We start from the raw sequence: 12,696 nt of genomic DNA, 5'->3' as shown, positions 1-12,696 counted from the left end.
GACTACATTTCCCTTGAAGTTCAAACGCTGGGGAATGGACTCGGCATTGACAACCCGAGCTTCGCCTCGCCATAAAGCTAAATGCTGGATGTTGCTTTTTGGCAAGAAATTACATTTGTTTGGGATGATTAATGACATGCGTCAAGTGAGATAAAGATAAGTATTGAACAATCTGACGCAGTTCGCCGTGTTTAGGAAGTAAAAGGAAAGAATAATCGTATGTTAATTGCTAGCACCATGTTGCATGAATTAATACATGGAACAGACGCCGGGTGGTTGCTTTTAATACAAGGTATTGGAAATGCAATTTAAACTGTTGTTGTTTCAATAAACGACAAGAAAGGGAAATAAAAACAACATTGTACTTTAAAGATTCCTGCAGTTGTTCAGGACGGCGGCTTCTATGGAGCTTCATCAAGGCTGCGATCAGGTTTGTGTGGAATGTAGTTCTATATACTGCATTTGTGTGGGTGGGCGACACTTGATTCCTCCCACATTTTTGTAAATGTGCTCGCTGACAAAGAAATAATCGGTCAATACGACACAATGTCTATATCAGGGGTGTTTAACTCATTGTACGTCTATATCAGGGTTGTCAAACTCATTTTACATCGGGTGCCACATGGAGAAAAATCCACTCCCAAGTGGCCCGGACTGGTAAGATCACAGCCCGATAACTTAAAAATAAAGACAACTGCAGATTGTTTTATTTGTTTAAAAATAGATCAAGCAAATTCTGAAATAGTAAAAATAATGTTGGTTTTTTTTTGTTACAAATACCGGTTGCGGTTATTAGTATATAGGGCTGGGTGATATGGCCTTTTATTAATATCTCAATATTTTTAAGCCATGTCATGATACACAATATATATCTCAATATTTTGCCTTAGCCTTTAATGAACACTTGATGCCATACTTGCCAACCCTCCTGGATTTTCCAGGAGACTCCCGAAATTCAGCGCCTCTCCCGAAAACCTCCCGGAAGAATTTTTTTCCCGAAAATCCCCCGAAATTCAGCGGAGCTGGAGGCCACGCCCCCTGCAGCTCCTTGCGGACCTGAGTGGAGACAGCCTGTTTTCACGCCCGCTTTCCTACTATATGAACTGCTTGCCTGCCCAATCACGTTACAACATCAACGGATTTTAATAAAAAACTGCACACACGAAGCAGTAGAACGAGGAAGTTACAGCCATGGCTACGCCGTCTGTAATAGTGTGATTCCATGTTGTCTGTCGCCATCTCCTGGTTAACGTTGGCTATAGCGTTATGGGGTTGCTTTTCGAATGGCCAACGATTTATGTGGTGTTGCGCACCTGACGGCAAGTGACTCGCGACAGTACGCAAATGGCAGAACAAAGGTTATTCAAATAGTGAAAGGTAAGTGTTGTTGGTTTTATTTTAGTAACCAACAAGCACAGTACAGTTAGTAGAACAACTGTGTTTTTATTACTGTGTATTTGATAGGTGCCGTCTGAAATTAAACTATTTATTGTATTTATATATATAATAAAATATTAGCTAGAATTCACTGAAAGTCAAGTATTTTATACATATATATATATATATATGTGTGTATATATATATATGAAATATGAAATACTCGAGTTGGTGATTTATACTCTCTCAACCACGCCCCCCGTGCCAACCACGCCCCCAGCCACGCCTCCGCCACGCCCCCACCTCCCGAAATCGGAGGTCTCAAGGTTGGCAAGTATACTTGATGCATATAATCACAGCAGTATGATGATTGTATGTGTCTACATTAAAATATTATTGTTCATACTGCATTCATATATGCTGATTTTAAACTTTTATGCAGAGAGGGAAATCACAACTAAGTCAGTTTACCAATACTGTATTTATTAAACAGCTATTAAGCAGTGGCACAGACATTCATGTCATTTCCAAAACAGAAAGTGCAAGATTGTCAGAGACATTTTAAAACAAGCTAAATGTGCATTTTTGTGAATTATGTCACCAAGATGACATATCAAAACAACACTAAATTAAAGTGTTATTTTTGTACAGAACGCCACTACAATAGTTAAAAACAAATAGAGTGCACTTTTGTGCAAGATGTCACACAAGATATTCCAATCACTGTCAAATAAAAATTAGCTGCATAATAGGTTCCTGCGGACATTATCTCCTTCTGTTGTTGACTTTTTTTTTTTCATACGGTGTGGATCTGGAAATAGTTGCTGTTGCATTTTGTTGGTGTGGCACCGGCCGGAGATGTTGACACGCACAGTTTCAAGCACTCCTCATCCTCTAGCGGGTGGCTTTTCAAATGATGCTACTTTTTGTAGCAACACTTTTGCCGCATAAATGTTGAACATATTCCCGCTGGAAGCCACACCACCGCCGGACAATGAATCTTTTTCTTGGTAATTCATTCTTTCTCCATTTGTTACCAGATTCGCACAGTCTTTCTCTCGTATTACCACCCTCACCTCACCGTTAGCATCACATGTCGCTACCTGCCTGTGGGAGCGTGTGACGTTGCACACGTGTCGTACGTAAGAAGGTGTGCTTGTTTAAGTCTCTGTGAGAAGGAGAAACAAGAGTGCTAAAAGCAACTGCGTGAGAATGTCTACTCGACTATCACGATAGTCATTTTCTATATCGCACAGAAACAAACCTGCGATATTTCGAGTATATGTATATAGATCGCCCAGCCCTATTAGTATATATATACTTTATTAGTCGTTATTTATATTTTCTGAATACATTATGTGATAATGTTCATCAGTCAACTCATTGGTGTTAATTTTCTATCCATTAAAATAATAAAATTATATCAAATTCAAATTACAGGATGTTATTTATGTAGTTGGATAATTTTCCTCGACTGATGTACTAAAACATCATGTAGTTTATTTTGTACGCATGTAGCTCAATCTACAAAGATACAAATAATTGCTATTGCGACATCCAGTGGACACATTTAGAACAGCTGTTTCTTTCATTTAAAAATTTCAGGTTCATTTTTATACTCGCCGGATAAAACTTGTTTGCGGGCCTGTACCGGCCCTCGGACCGTACGTTTGACACCCCTGGTCTAAATAGAAAACGTGTTTGTGTCTCATTAAATGGAATAAGTAAAGTAATTAGTTTATCACTGTTTATTAGTTCTGGGCCGGATCGTGGTAAATTAATTTGCGCCAAAAAGGAATGATCAATATTTTCTTAGCTAGAACATTAAAACGTCTTTACAGCCTTCTTAACTTGGTTTTTAACCTTACAAGAGCCATCTATGTATTTAATAACACCCGCTTAGTCACCTTTATACTCCTTAATCCAAAGTAGTCATGCTGCCTGAGACTTTTATATAGGTTTTATTCAGTCACGTGACTTTTTCTGACCCATTTACTTTCGGTGAATAAAGGTTAAACCAAACCAGTATGGCCACCATGCCGGAAACTGTTTGCGAACTGAGTACGCAAGGTGCCGAGATCTTATGGCTAAAAGCAGATAGGAGCAAAATAATCCAACTATCCAATAGAATAGATCCCTATATGTATATCCAAAAAAGATTTGTCGAGTGATATCAATGATTATCCGTCAAACGCGTTCCCAGACATGTCGAACTATCTGGTGCTACAGATGTCATTCAACACGGCAAAATAGATGAAAACTTAGAAATCGGTATCAATATTCTCCCGGATGAATCTTACATAATTTTTGCTCAGGTAAGGTTTTACTTTTATGATTCAACTTGCGATGCCGAGTGTAAATAAACTGCGGGTAGCACTCGATAACCTTGGTTCACTGTTTTCCATTTTCCCTTTATGTTAACCACTCATAAAGTTAAGGCGGAGAAATGACCACAAATCACTGTAACTAAGTTTCGGCCATGAGCCTTGTTGTTGCATGTGTCGTTATGAGTACACATGATTTTCCCTGTTTTTATCAAAATGTAACTATGGATCTTAAAGTTATGTGTGTGCTAAAAGTTTTCTTAATGATTGCTGGCTTTGGTAAAACTCTAGGTTTGGCTCACATTTGCTTTTTTTTATTGAGACTCGCTGAGTTTGTGGTTTACAAAGCACTCGTAGCAAAAATGTATTTTAAGAACTATGAACCAAGATGAAATACAAAAATATCACGACGATACCTAAATGAGAAATACTAAACGTTAAAAGTAAATCAAGCAAACCTTTAACAAAGAAGTCACTGCAAACTTGTATGTTTCCCCGTCTTCCCTTTGTAAATAAAATCTTGCACTCTTTTGCCTTTCTTGATTACTTTTTGAGGAACTGTGAAGATACTTGTATTATTTTTTTTGCGATTTGAACGGTTCCAACAGACTCAAACAACGCAAGCATAGGGCATTTTCTTCGAGAAAGGCAAAATGCTACCCAGAACGCTTTGACAACAGACGCTCTCTTGACCACCACTCGTGCTTCGCATATTTAATGAGCCGGACGTGACGTCTTATGAATACAATTTATTGACAGTCTATATTAATTAATGTATGTATACATTTGGTATGTATGTCATTGAATGCTTTGTTTTTGTTTTTTGTAGGGATGAAGTAGTCCATGTCCTCAGCTTTGAGAGTAGTGAAGATGAAATGAAAGAAGGCTTGAAAGATTTACCCTTTGAAAGGTATTTCCTTATTAAAAAATGTTTTATTTCTGTGAAGTCAAGATTTTTATATCAAAATAGTATGACTGTACTTGCATATATATACTTTTTTTAATATTAGGATTGAATTTTTCTAAAAGTATTGAATTCACTGTAACATTGACATTATTCTCTCGGGCTGGGAATATATTTAAGATTTTTCCGATTCCATTTTTTATTCTGCTTAACGATTTGGTGCTCTTATCGATTTGCAATTAGAAATAAAGAGAATGTACTGGTCAATTAGCTTCAACTTTGTGTAGTTTAGACGTAACAAGAGCGAACAGACTAGGGATGTAATGGTTACCAGTATTATTTAAAGGGGAACATTATCACAATTTCAAAAGGGTTAAAAACAATAAAAATCAGTTCCCAGTGGCTTGTTGTATTTTTTTTAATTTTTTTTAATTTTTTTAATTTTACCGGTCTCGGAATATCCCTAAATAAAGCTTTAAAGTGCCTTATTTTCGGCTCTCTGCGAAGGCACTGGCCATTTACCTGTGACATCACACAGTGCTGCCAATGTAAACAAACAATGGGAATACCACAGCAAGATATAGTGACATTAGCTCGGATTCAAACTCGGATTTCAGCGATTTAAGCGATTCAACAGATTACGCATGTATTGAAACAGATGGTTGGAGTATGAAAATATTGAAGAAGAAACTGAAGCTATTGAGCGAATAGCTATTGACGCTATTCATAGCCATAGCATGGCCGAATAGCTGCGTTAGCATCGCCGGTAAAATGTGCGGACCAAACGATCAGGACTTTCGCATCTTTTGACACTGGAGCAACTTAAATCCGTCGATTGGTAAGTGTTTTTTTCGCATTAAATGTGGATGGAAGGAAACGTAATATATTTGCAAATGCATCTACAGGTTATCTATACATCTCTGTTCCATGTCTGCTTTAGCACCGCCGGTAAATAGCATGTTAGCATCGATTAGCGTAGCATGTTAGCATCGATTAGCTGGCAGTCAACATCAACAAAACTCACCTTTGTGATTTCGTTGACTATCGTTGCAAATGCATTTGCAGGTTATCCATACATCTCTGTGCCATGTCTGCCTTAGCATCGCCGGTCAAATGTAGAGACACTTTGGCACATTGAATGGGGGTCTGGCGGCAGACACTGTCGCATCTTCGGGCCAGTGGTGCAACTTGAATCCCTCCCTGTTAGTGTTGTTACACCCTCCGACAACACACCGTCGAGGCATGATGTCTCCAAGCTTCCAAAAAATAGTCAAAAAAACGGAAAATAACAGAGCTGAGACCCGGTGTTTGTAATGTGTTGAAAATGAAAATGGTGGGTGTGTTACCTCGACGACGTCACATTCTGACGTCATCGCCTCCAGCGCGATAAACAGAAAGGCGTTTAATTCGCCAAAATTCACCCATTTAGAGTTCGGAAATCGGTTAAAAAAATGGATGGTCTTTTTTCTGCACCATCAAGGTATATATTGACGCTTACATAGATCTGGTGATAATGTTCCCCTTTAACCGCGTTAGAACTCCCAACAGTTAGTATTACCGTTTTGAAATCAACATTTTTATAAAAACAATGTTGATAACTGCAATACGATAATCTTGCGGACTCGTGATACTGCTCATTTTTCAGGCAGGTAGCTTCAATAATCACCAGCTACAGTAGAAGCTGGTGCCTTGAAATGCTAAAATCCACTGATCGCCAGCAACTTAAAGACTCTTTAATGTCTATCCCAGGTACAAAGATCATACCTCACTTGCATGTACACATTGCTGTCTCATACCTGCCAACAACTACGGCTTTTCCCTTAATGAGTATGGTTTTTGATAATCCATTCCGGGTCACGGCTGCTGTGGTAAAAAGTATGGTTTTCCATTAAAAATTATTAACTTAAAAATCCTTTAAAAAATGTTTATTGGTGAGATCGCGAAAGAACCGATTACAATCAGCACTGCTCTGATAACTTCCTGTCGAGCGAAGCCGTATGCTGCGCGAGAGGCTATTTATAGTTCCATTACATTTTTCATGGTTCCCAACCGGATGGACGGTTTTGGAATCAGCTGTAGAAAAATCGCAACCAAGTCTTAAACCAAAAAGAAAATTACAGGTATTCCGTGAAAAATGTTCCAAAGCCTATCCAGGAATAAATATCCGCCCAAGAAAAGGGGAAAATGACGCAAACTGCACTTTACGCTGCAGTAATGTTGGGATGTAAGAAAGGAGTTGCCGTGTTCATCACTGAAACGTCTCCTCAGTGTTCTTGCTGGTAAGTAGGGAAATATGCGCTAAAACTGAACTAATGTAGTAAATGCATAATTTCCTCTCCCTTTTTTTGTAACTAACATAATACTATTTTAAAATCACAGGTATTTTTTTTTTTTTAGTCTTTTTCAATTTTGATATTCGGACAATTATGTTATTTCCACAGATGTTAAAATATTGCAACACTATTTTAATTTTAAAAAATCATAGTTTTGAAGACATCTATGTTGGTAACCTATGGCAGTGCTTCTCAAATGGGGGTACGCGTACGCCAAGGGGTACGTGAGATTTTTTTTTTTAATATTCTAAAAATAGCAATTCAAAAATCCTCTATAAATATTTTTATTGAATAATACCTCAACAATATATGAATGTAAGTTCATAAACTGTAAAAAACAACAATGCAATATTCAGTGTTGACAGCTAGATTTTTTGTGGACATGTTCCAAAAATATTGAAAATGTATTTTTTGTGAAGAGATGCTTAGAATTAAGTTCATGAATCCAGATGGATCTCTATTACAATCCCCAAAGACGGCACTTTAGGGTGATGATTATTTCTATGTGTAGAACATTTTTATTTATACAAACCCCGTTTCCGTATGAGTTGGGAAAATGTGTTAGATGTAAATACAATGATTTGCAAATCATTTTCAACTCATATTCAGTTGAATAAAAGACAACATATTTGATGTTCAAACTGATAAACCTTTTTTTTTTGCAAATAATCATTAACTTTGGAATTTGATGCCAGCAACACGTGACAAAGAAGTTGGGAAAGGTGGCAATAAATACTGATAAAGTTAAGGAATGCTCATCAAACACTTATATGGAACATCCCACAGGTGTGCAGGCTAATTGGGAACATTCGGGTGCCATGATTGGGTATAAATGCAGCTTCCATGAAATGCTAAGTAATTCACAAATAAGGATGGGGCGAGGCTCACTACTTTGTAAGCAAATTGTCCAACAGTTTTAGAACAACATTTCTTAATGAGCCATTGCAAGGAATTTGGGGATTTTACCATCTACGGTCCGTAAAATCATCAAAATGTTCAGAGAATCTGGAGAAATCACTGCACGTAAGCGATGATATTATGGACTTTTGACCCCTCAGGCGGTACTGCATCAAAAACCGACATCAGTGTATAAAGGATATCACCACATGGGTTCAGGAACACTTCATAAAACCACTGTCAGTAACTACAGTTGGTCGCTACATCTGTAAGTGCAAGTTAAAACTCTACTATGCAAAGCCAAACCCATTTATCAACAACACCAAGGAATGCCGCTGGCTTGGCTGGGCCTGAGCTCATCTCAGATGGACTGATGCAAAGTGGAAAAGTGTTCTGTGGTCTGACAAGTCCACATTTCAAATTATATTTGGAAACAGAGGACGTGGTGTCCTCCAGAACAAAGAGGAAAATAACCATTCGGATTGTTATAGGTGCAAAGTTCAAAAGCCAGCATCTGTGATGGTATGGGGGTGTATTAGTGCCCAAGGCATGGGTAACTTACACATCTGTGAAGGCACCATTAATGCTGAAAGGTCCATATAGGTTTTGGAGCAACATATGTTGTCATCCAAGCAACGTTATCATGGACGCCCCTGCTTATTTCAGCAAGACAATGCCAAGCCAAGTGTTACAACAGCGTGATTTCGTAGTGAAAGAGTGCGGGTACTTTCCTGGTTCGCCTGCAGTCCAGACCTGTCTCCCATCGAAAATGTGTGGCGCATTATGAAGTGTAAAATGCGACAGCTCGCCCCATCCTTGTTTGTGAATTACTTAGCATTTCATGGAAGCTGCTTTTGTACCCAATCATGGCACCCACCTGTTCCCAATTAGCATGCACACATGTGGGATGTTCCAAATAAGTGTTTGATGAGAATTTCTCAACTTTATCAGTATTTATTGCCACCTTTCCCAACTTCTTTGTCACGTGTTGCTGGCATCAAATTCTAAAGTTAATGATTATTTGCAACAAAAAAATCGTTTATCAGTTTGAACATCAAATATGTTGTCGTTGTAGCATATTCAACTGAATATGAGCTGAAAATGATTTGCAAATCATTGCATTTCGTTTATATTTACATTTAACAGTTTCCCAACTCATAAGGAAACAGGGTTTGTAATTGAATCACTTGTTTATTTTTCAACACGTTTTTAGTTATTTTTGTATCTTTTTTTCCAAATAGTTCAAGAAAGACCACTACAAATGAGCAATATTTTGCACTGTTATACAATTTAATAAATCAGAAACTGATGACAGTGTTGTAGTTTACTTCTTTACCTCTTTTTTTTAACCAAAAATGCTTTGCTCTGATTAGGGGGTACATCACTGAAAAAAAGGTTGAGAACCACTGACCTATGGTACTACTATATGTTTTAACTTTTTATTTATGTATCTGGCAGTTAATCTGATGTCATGACATCAACATTATTAAAAATATTGTAAATAATTTACATGTATGTCCTACAAACTGGGATTATTTGAATTTAGCCTGGATTGATTTATTATAAAAACACAGTAAGTTGAATAATGACTAAATTTCACATGTTTATGTAAGGATAAAACCATTTTCTGTAAATTACATAATTTAAAAATAATATGCATTGACATCCCACAGGTACTGTCTGCGCAACGGTGATACTTTCAGATTTCTGAATGTTTTATTTAGCTATAACTTTTTCTTTTTGAAATAGTTAAATTTGGATTAATTTTTGCAGTTTCTCTGATTATGAAAAAATTGAAGGATTCAGCCATAATCAAACTCGTCAGAATGCTGAAATTTTTTTGGGGCTGCCTCCAAGAAAGGGTTAATTTTGAGAGGCGGCGTTGTAGGAGGCAAATGAAGCTCTCCTTACCACGCCCCCATGCTGACGAGACTTTCGTCCCGGTCCTGGCAGCCTTTTTTTGTCAGGTTTGCTTGGTTTTGCTGCCACCAGCCATCTAATTTTTACTTGACTTTTACCGCAACACAACATTCCAGCTGATATAAATCGATACCAGAAGCACTGACGTATACAAGTCATTAAAGAATACATATAAAAATGTTCCATTTGAAAGTGTTACGTAAATGAAACAAAAGTCTTGTAGTATTCTGTACACCACTGATACTTTGTTTACTCCAGAATGCACTTTTTGATGACAAACAAAATAACTTTGAGAGGAAAAAAAAGTGGTTCTCTTTACCCCACAAAACGTACCGAAAAAGAAGCAAAATCATGGCCCTGAAACCAGGTTCGTACCGTAGTGTGGGTTACCTGTACTGTTACACCTCTAGTAAACACAATTAAAGATATGAACAAAAGGACAGTTGTCAGCATATATTACCTCAAACAAAAATGTCTGTTACAAGATACTGCAGTAGTAAACAGTAGGAATAACGCATCATTTTCGTGACTCAAATTAATGCTCGCATCTTAAAGTATAACAAAAGGCAGAGAGATATACTTGTAGGTTGAGGTCAATTGAGGTACCACTGTATATCTTGATACAAAAGCAACAATGGGGCACAACGATTCATCGACGACAAATATGGAGAACAACATTTGGCGCCAACAACTTCACCTGTCGACAATAGTTGAGACGTCATCACTTGTGTTTTTCCAGAGGGATTCAAATCAGTGCCTCCACTCGCACCCCAAATGCATGTGAAGTGTGAGAACAGTTCCTCCTATTCTTGTCAAAGACTTGGAATACCTTGCTCATTTGGCAAAGCAGATCTTGTTTTTATGACACTACATCTGTTATTCGGGAGAATTTAAATTGGGGTAACGTCGGACCTCTGGAGGAAGTGATCTCCACTCAATAAAATAGTTAGCTTGTTATCTTGCAAGCTAGTGAAAGAAGTGTGTGAAAAATAATTCATTTTAGCCAAAGCCTGCCAACTAAATTTTGTATAAACAAATTCAAGTAATTTTTTGTCATGAAGTTGAGATGTAAACAGCGTCAATTTGCAGTGCAATGAAGAAAGGCACAATAACCAACGTCAATCTCACACACACATTAGGCGCTGATGTCATAAAAGATTAAACCTAAAATCTATTAGATAGTTTAAATGTTAAGAATTAATCAGTGATACCATTTCTACACACTGAGTCCATTAGAATCCTAAAAATGCCAATAGTAAATCAATAATATGCCGGTGTGCAGCATCATTACAAAATGCTTGTTAGAAAGTTAATTTTGGTGTTTGGTTGTTGTTTGTATTGCTGCTATTATTTTTTTTACATGAAGAAATCATATATTATTTCTTTTTCACACTTTTCCTGTCCTTCCTTTTTAAATGGAAAAAAGTTCAATAATTATAAAAAAAAAATGTAAACAGCCCAGTTACTGTATAAAGACATATTTATGAATTAATTAGTCTTCATGGTTGTCAGAAAGCACATGCCTTAAGACAACTCCATCTGAATTTAAAAGTTGAAAGCTAAATTAGAGCCACTAATATGTGTACGCTTTGTAATCCGATTCGTTGATGAATTAAGTCGACTAGTCGACTCTCAAAATAGTTGTTAGTTGCAGTTCTAAAGCAAGGTTCAGATACATATTTTCATCAATTGGAACTTTGATTGGATACGATTCACATCTTGATCATGATGCATCACAATTCAAATCTGCCTTGTTAACGCAGATTACATGTCGTCGTTTTGAATTAGTTATAAGGTTAGTTGTGTATTTGTATTTTTGGTTAATATACCGTATTTTCCGGACTATATGGCGCACTTAAAAAAAATGTTTTCTTCAAAACTCGACCTTGTGCATCATTGCCCGGTGCGTCTAATATACGGATTAATTTTATATATAGTATAATTCTGTGTATTAGGTAAAACATATCTGGCGTTTTGTTTCGCAATATTATGCAAAATAAACTTTTCTTACCTTATAGTGCCTGCTGATTTGTATTTGGGATCTGCATAAATCCTGAAAAATTGCAGTCCGTGCCGACGCCGTAGTCGATAAGGTTTTTCCTTTTCTCTCTTCTTGTTATGAGACATTCATCCTACTCTGTTGCCATTTGTAATATAAAGTAGTGTAAAGTTCTTACTTATATCTGTCAGTAAACTTGCCATGAAAGCGCTAAAACATACCTGCGTAATTAGTTTACATTATTCACTCAAATAACTTTAGTTATTAGAGAGTTCCGGTTGGACGTTTTTTCATGGGACACATTTCCGGTGTTGTTGTTTCCGGATGAGGAGATGCTGCTCCGTTATTGATTTGAGTAAAGTCTGAACGTCATTAAAACAGATTAGCTCCATCTTTTGACACTTCTTCCACTGTCGTCCTTGCACGCTACACCACTACAACAAAGATGACGGGGAGAAGACGCTGTCGAATGTGACCCAAGTAAACAAGACGGCCCACAAAACGGCTCATCCTGAAGTGACTGTCAGAAAGCGGCTTGAAGATGATCTGTAAAACATCATCTATGCAACATTTTGACCGAAGAACCACCATTACATGTTATGTAGACCACAAGGAAGTGTTTTACGTTTAGAATTTTTTTTTAATAATCCGACTCTTTTAATGCGCCCTTTATTCCGGTGCGCCTTATATATGAAAAAATATTTTTTTTTTAAAATAGACCATTCATCGGCAGTGCGTCTTATAATCCGGTGTGCCCTATGGTCCGGATCTTGGTCGAATTTTGCATGTCAGCGGTTCAATGCAAAACGGTTAATTTTCCCATCCCTAATTATTATTATTATTGTTGTTACTACTCTATTCCTGTAACGTTTTTCTCGTCATAGACAAACTTTGTCTCATAAAAATGTTGATTGATATACACCTTTTTAGTTGTATGTTTTA

At 37.2% G+C, this 12,696-nt stretch overlaps 1 protein-coding gene across 1 annotated transcript in view; it reads left to right on the top strand.

Moving 5' to 3' along the window:
• elp5 (elongator acetyltransferase complex subunit 5) overlaps positions 1-12,696 on the top strand; it is a 21,453-nt gene continuing 8,757 nt past the window's right edge. The window contains exons 1-3 of the mRNA XM_061913881.1: positions 1-292; positions 373-430; positions 4,531-4,611. Of these exons, the coding sequence (XP_061769865.1) occupies positions 220-292; positions 373-430; positions 4,531-4,611 (212 nt within the window). The 5' untranslated portion in view covers positions 1-219. The remainder of the gene's footprint in view (positions 293-372; positions 431-4,530; positions 4,612-12,696) is intronic.

The sequence above is a fragment of the Nerophis ophidion genome, linkage group LG10, assembly GCF_033978795.1.
Source record: "Nerophis ophidion isolate RoL-2023_Sa linkage group LG10, RoL_Noph_v1.0, whole genome shotgun sequence".
Classification (NCBI taxonomy): domain Eukaryota; kingdom Metazoa; phylum Chordata; class Actinopteri; order Syngnathiformes; family Syngnathidae; genus Nerophis; species Nerophis ophidion.
This window is presented reverse-complemented; position numbering and strand designations above follow the sequence as displayed.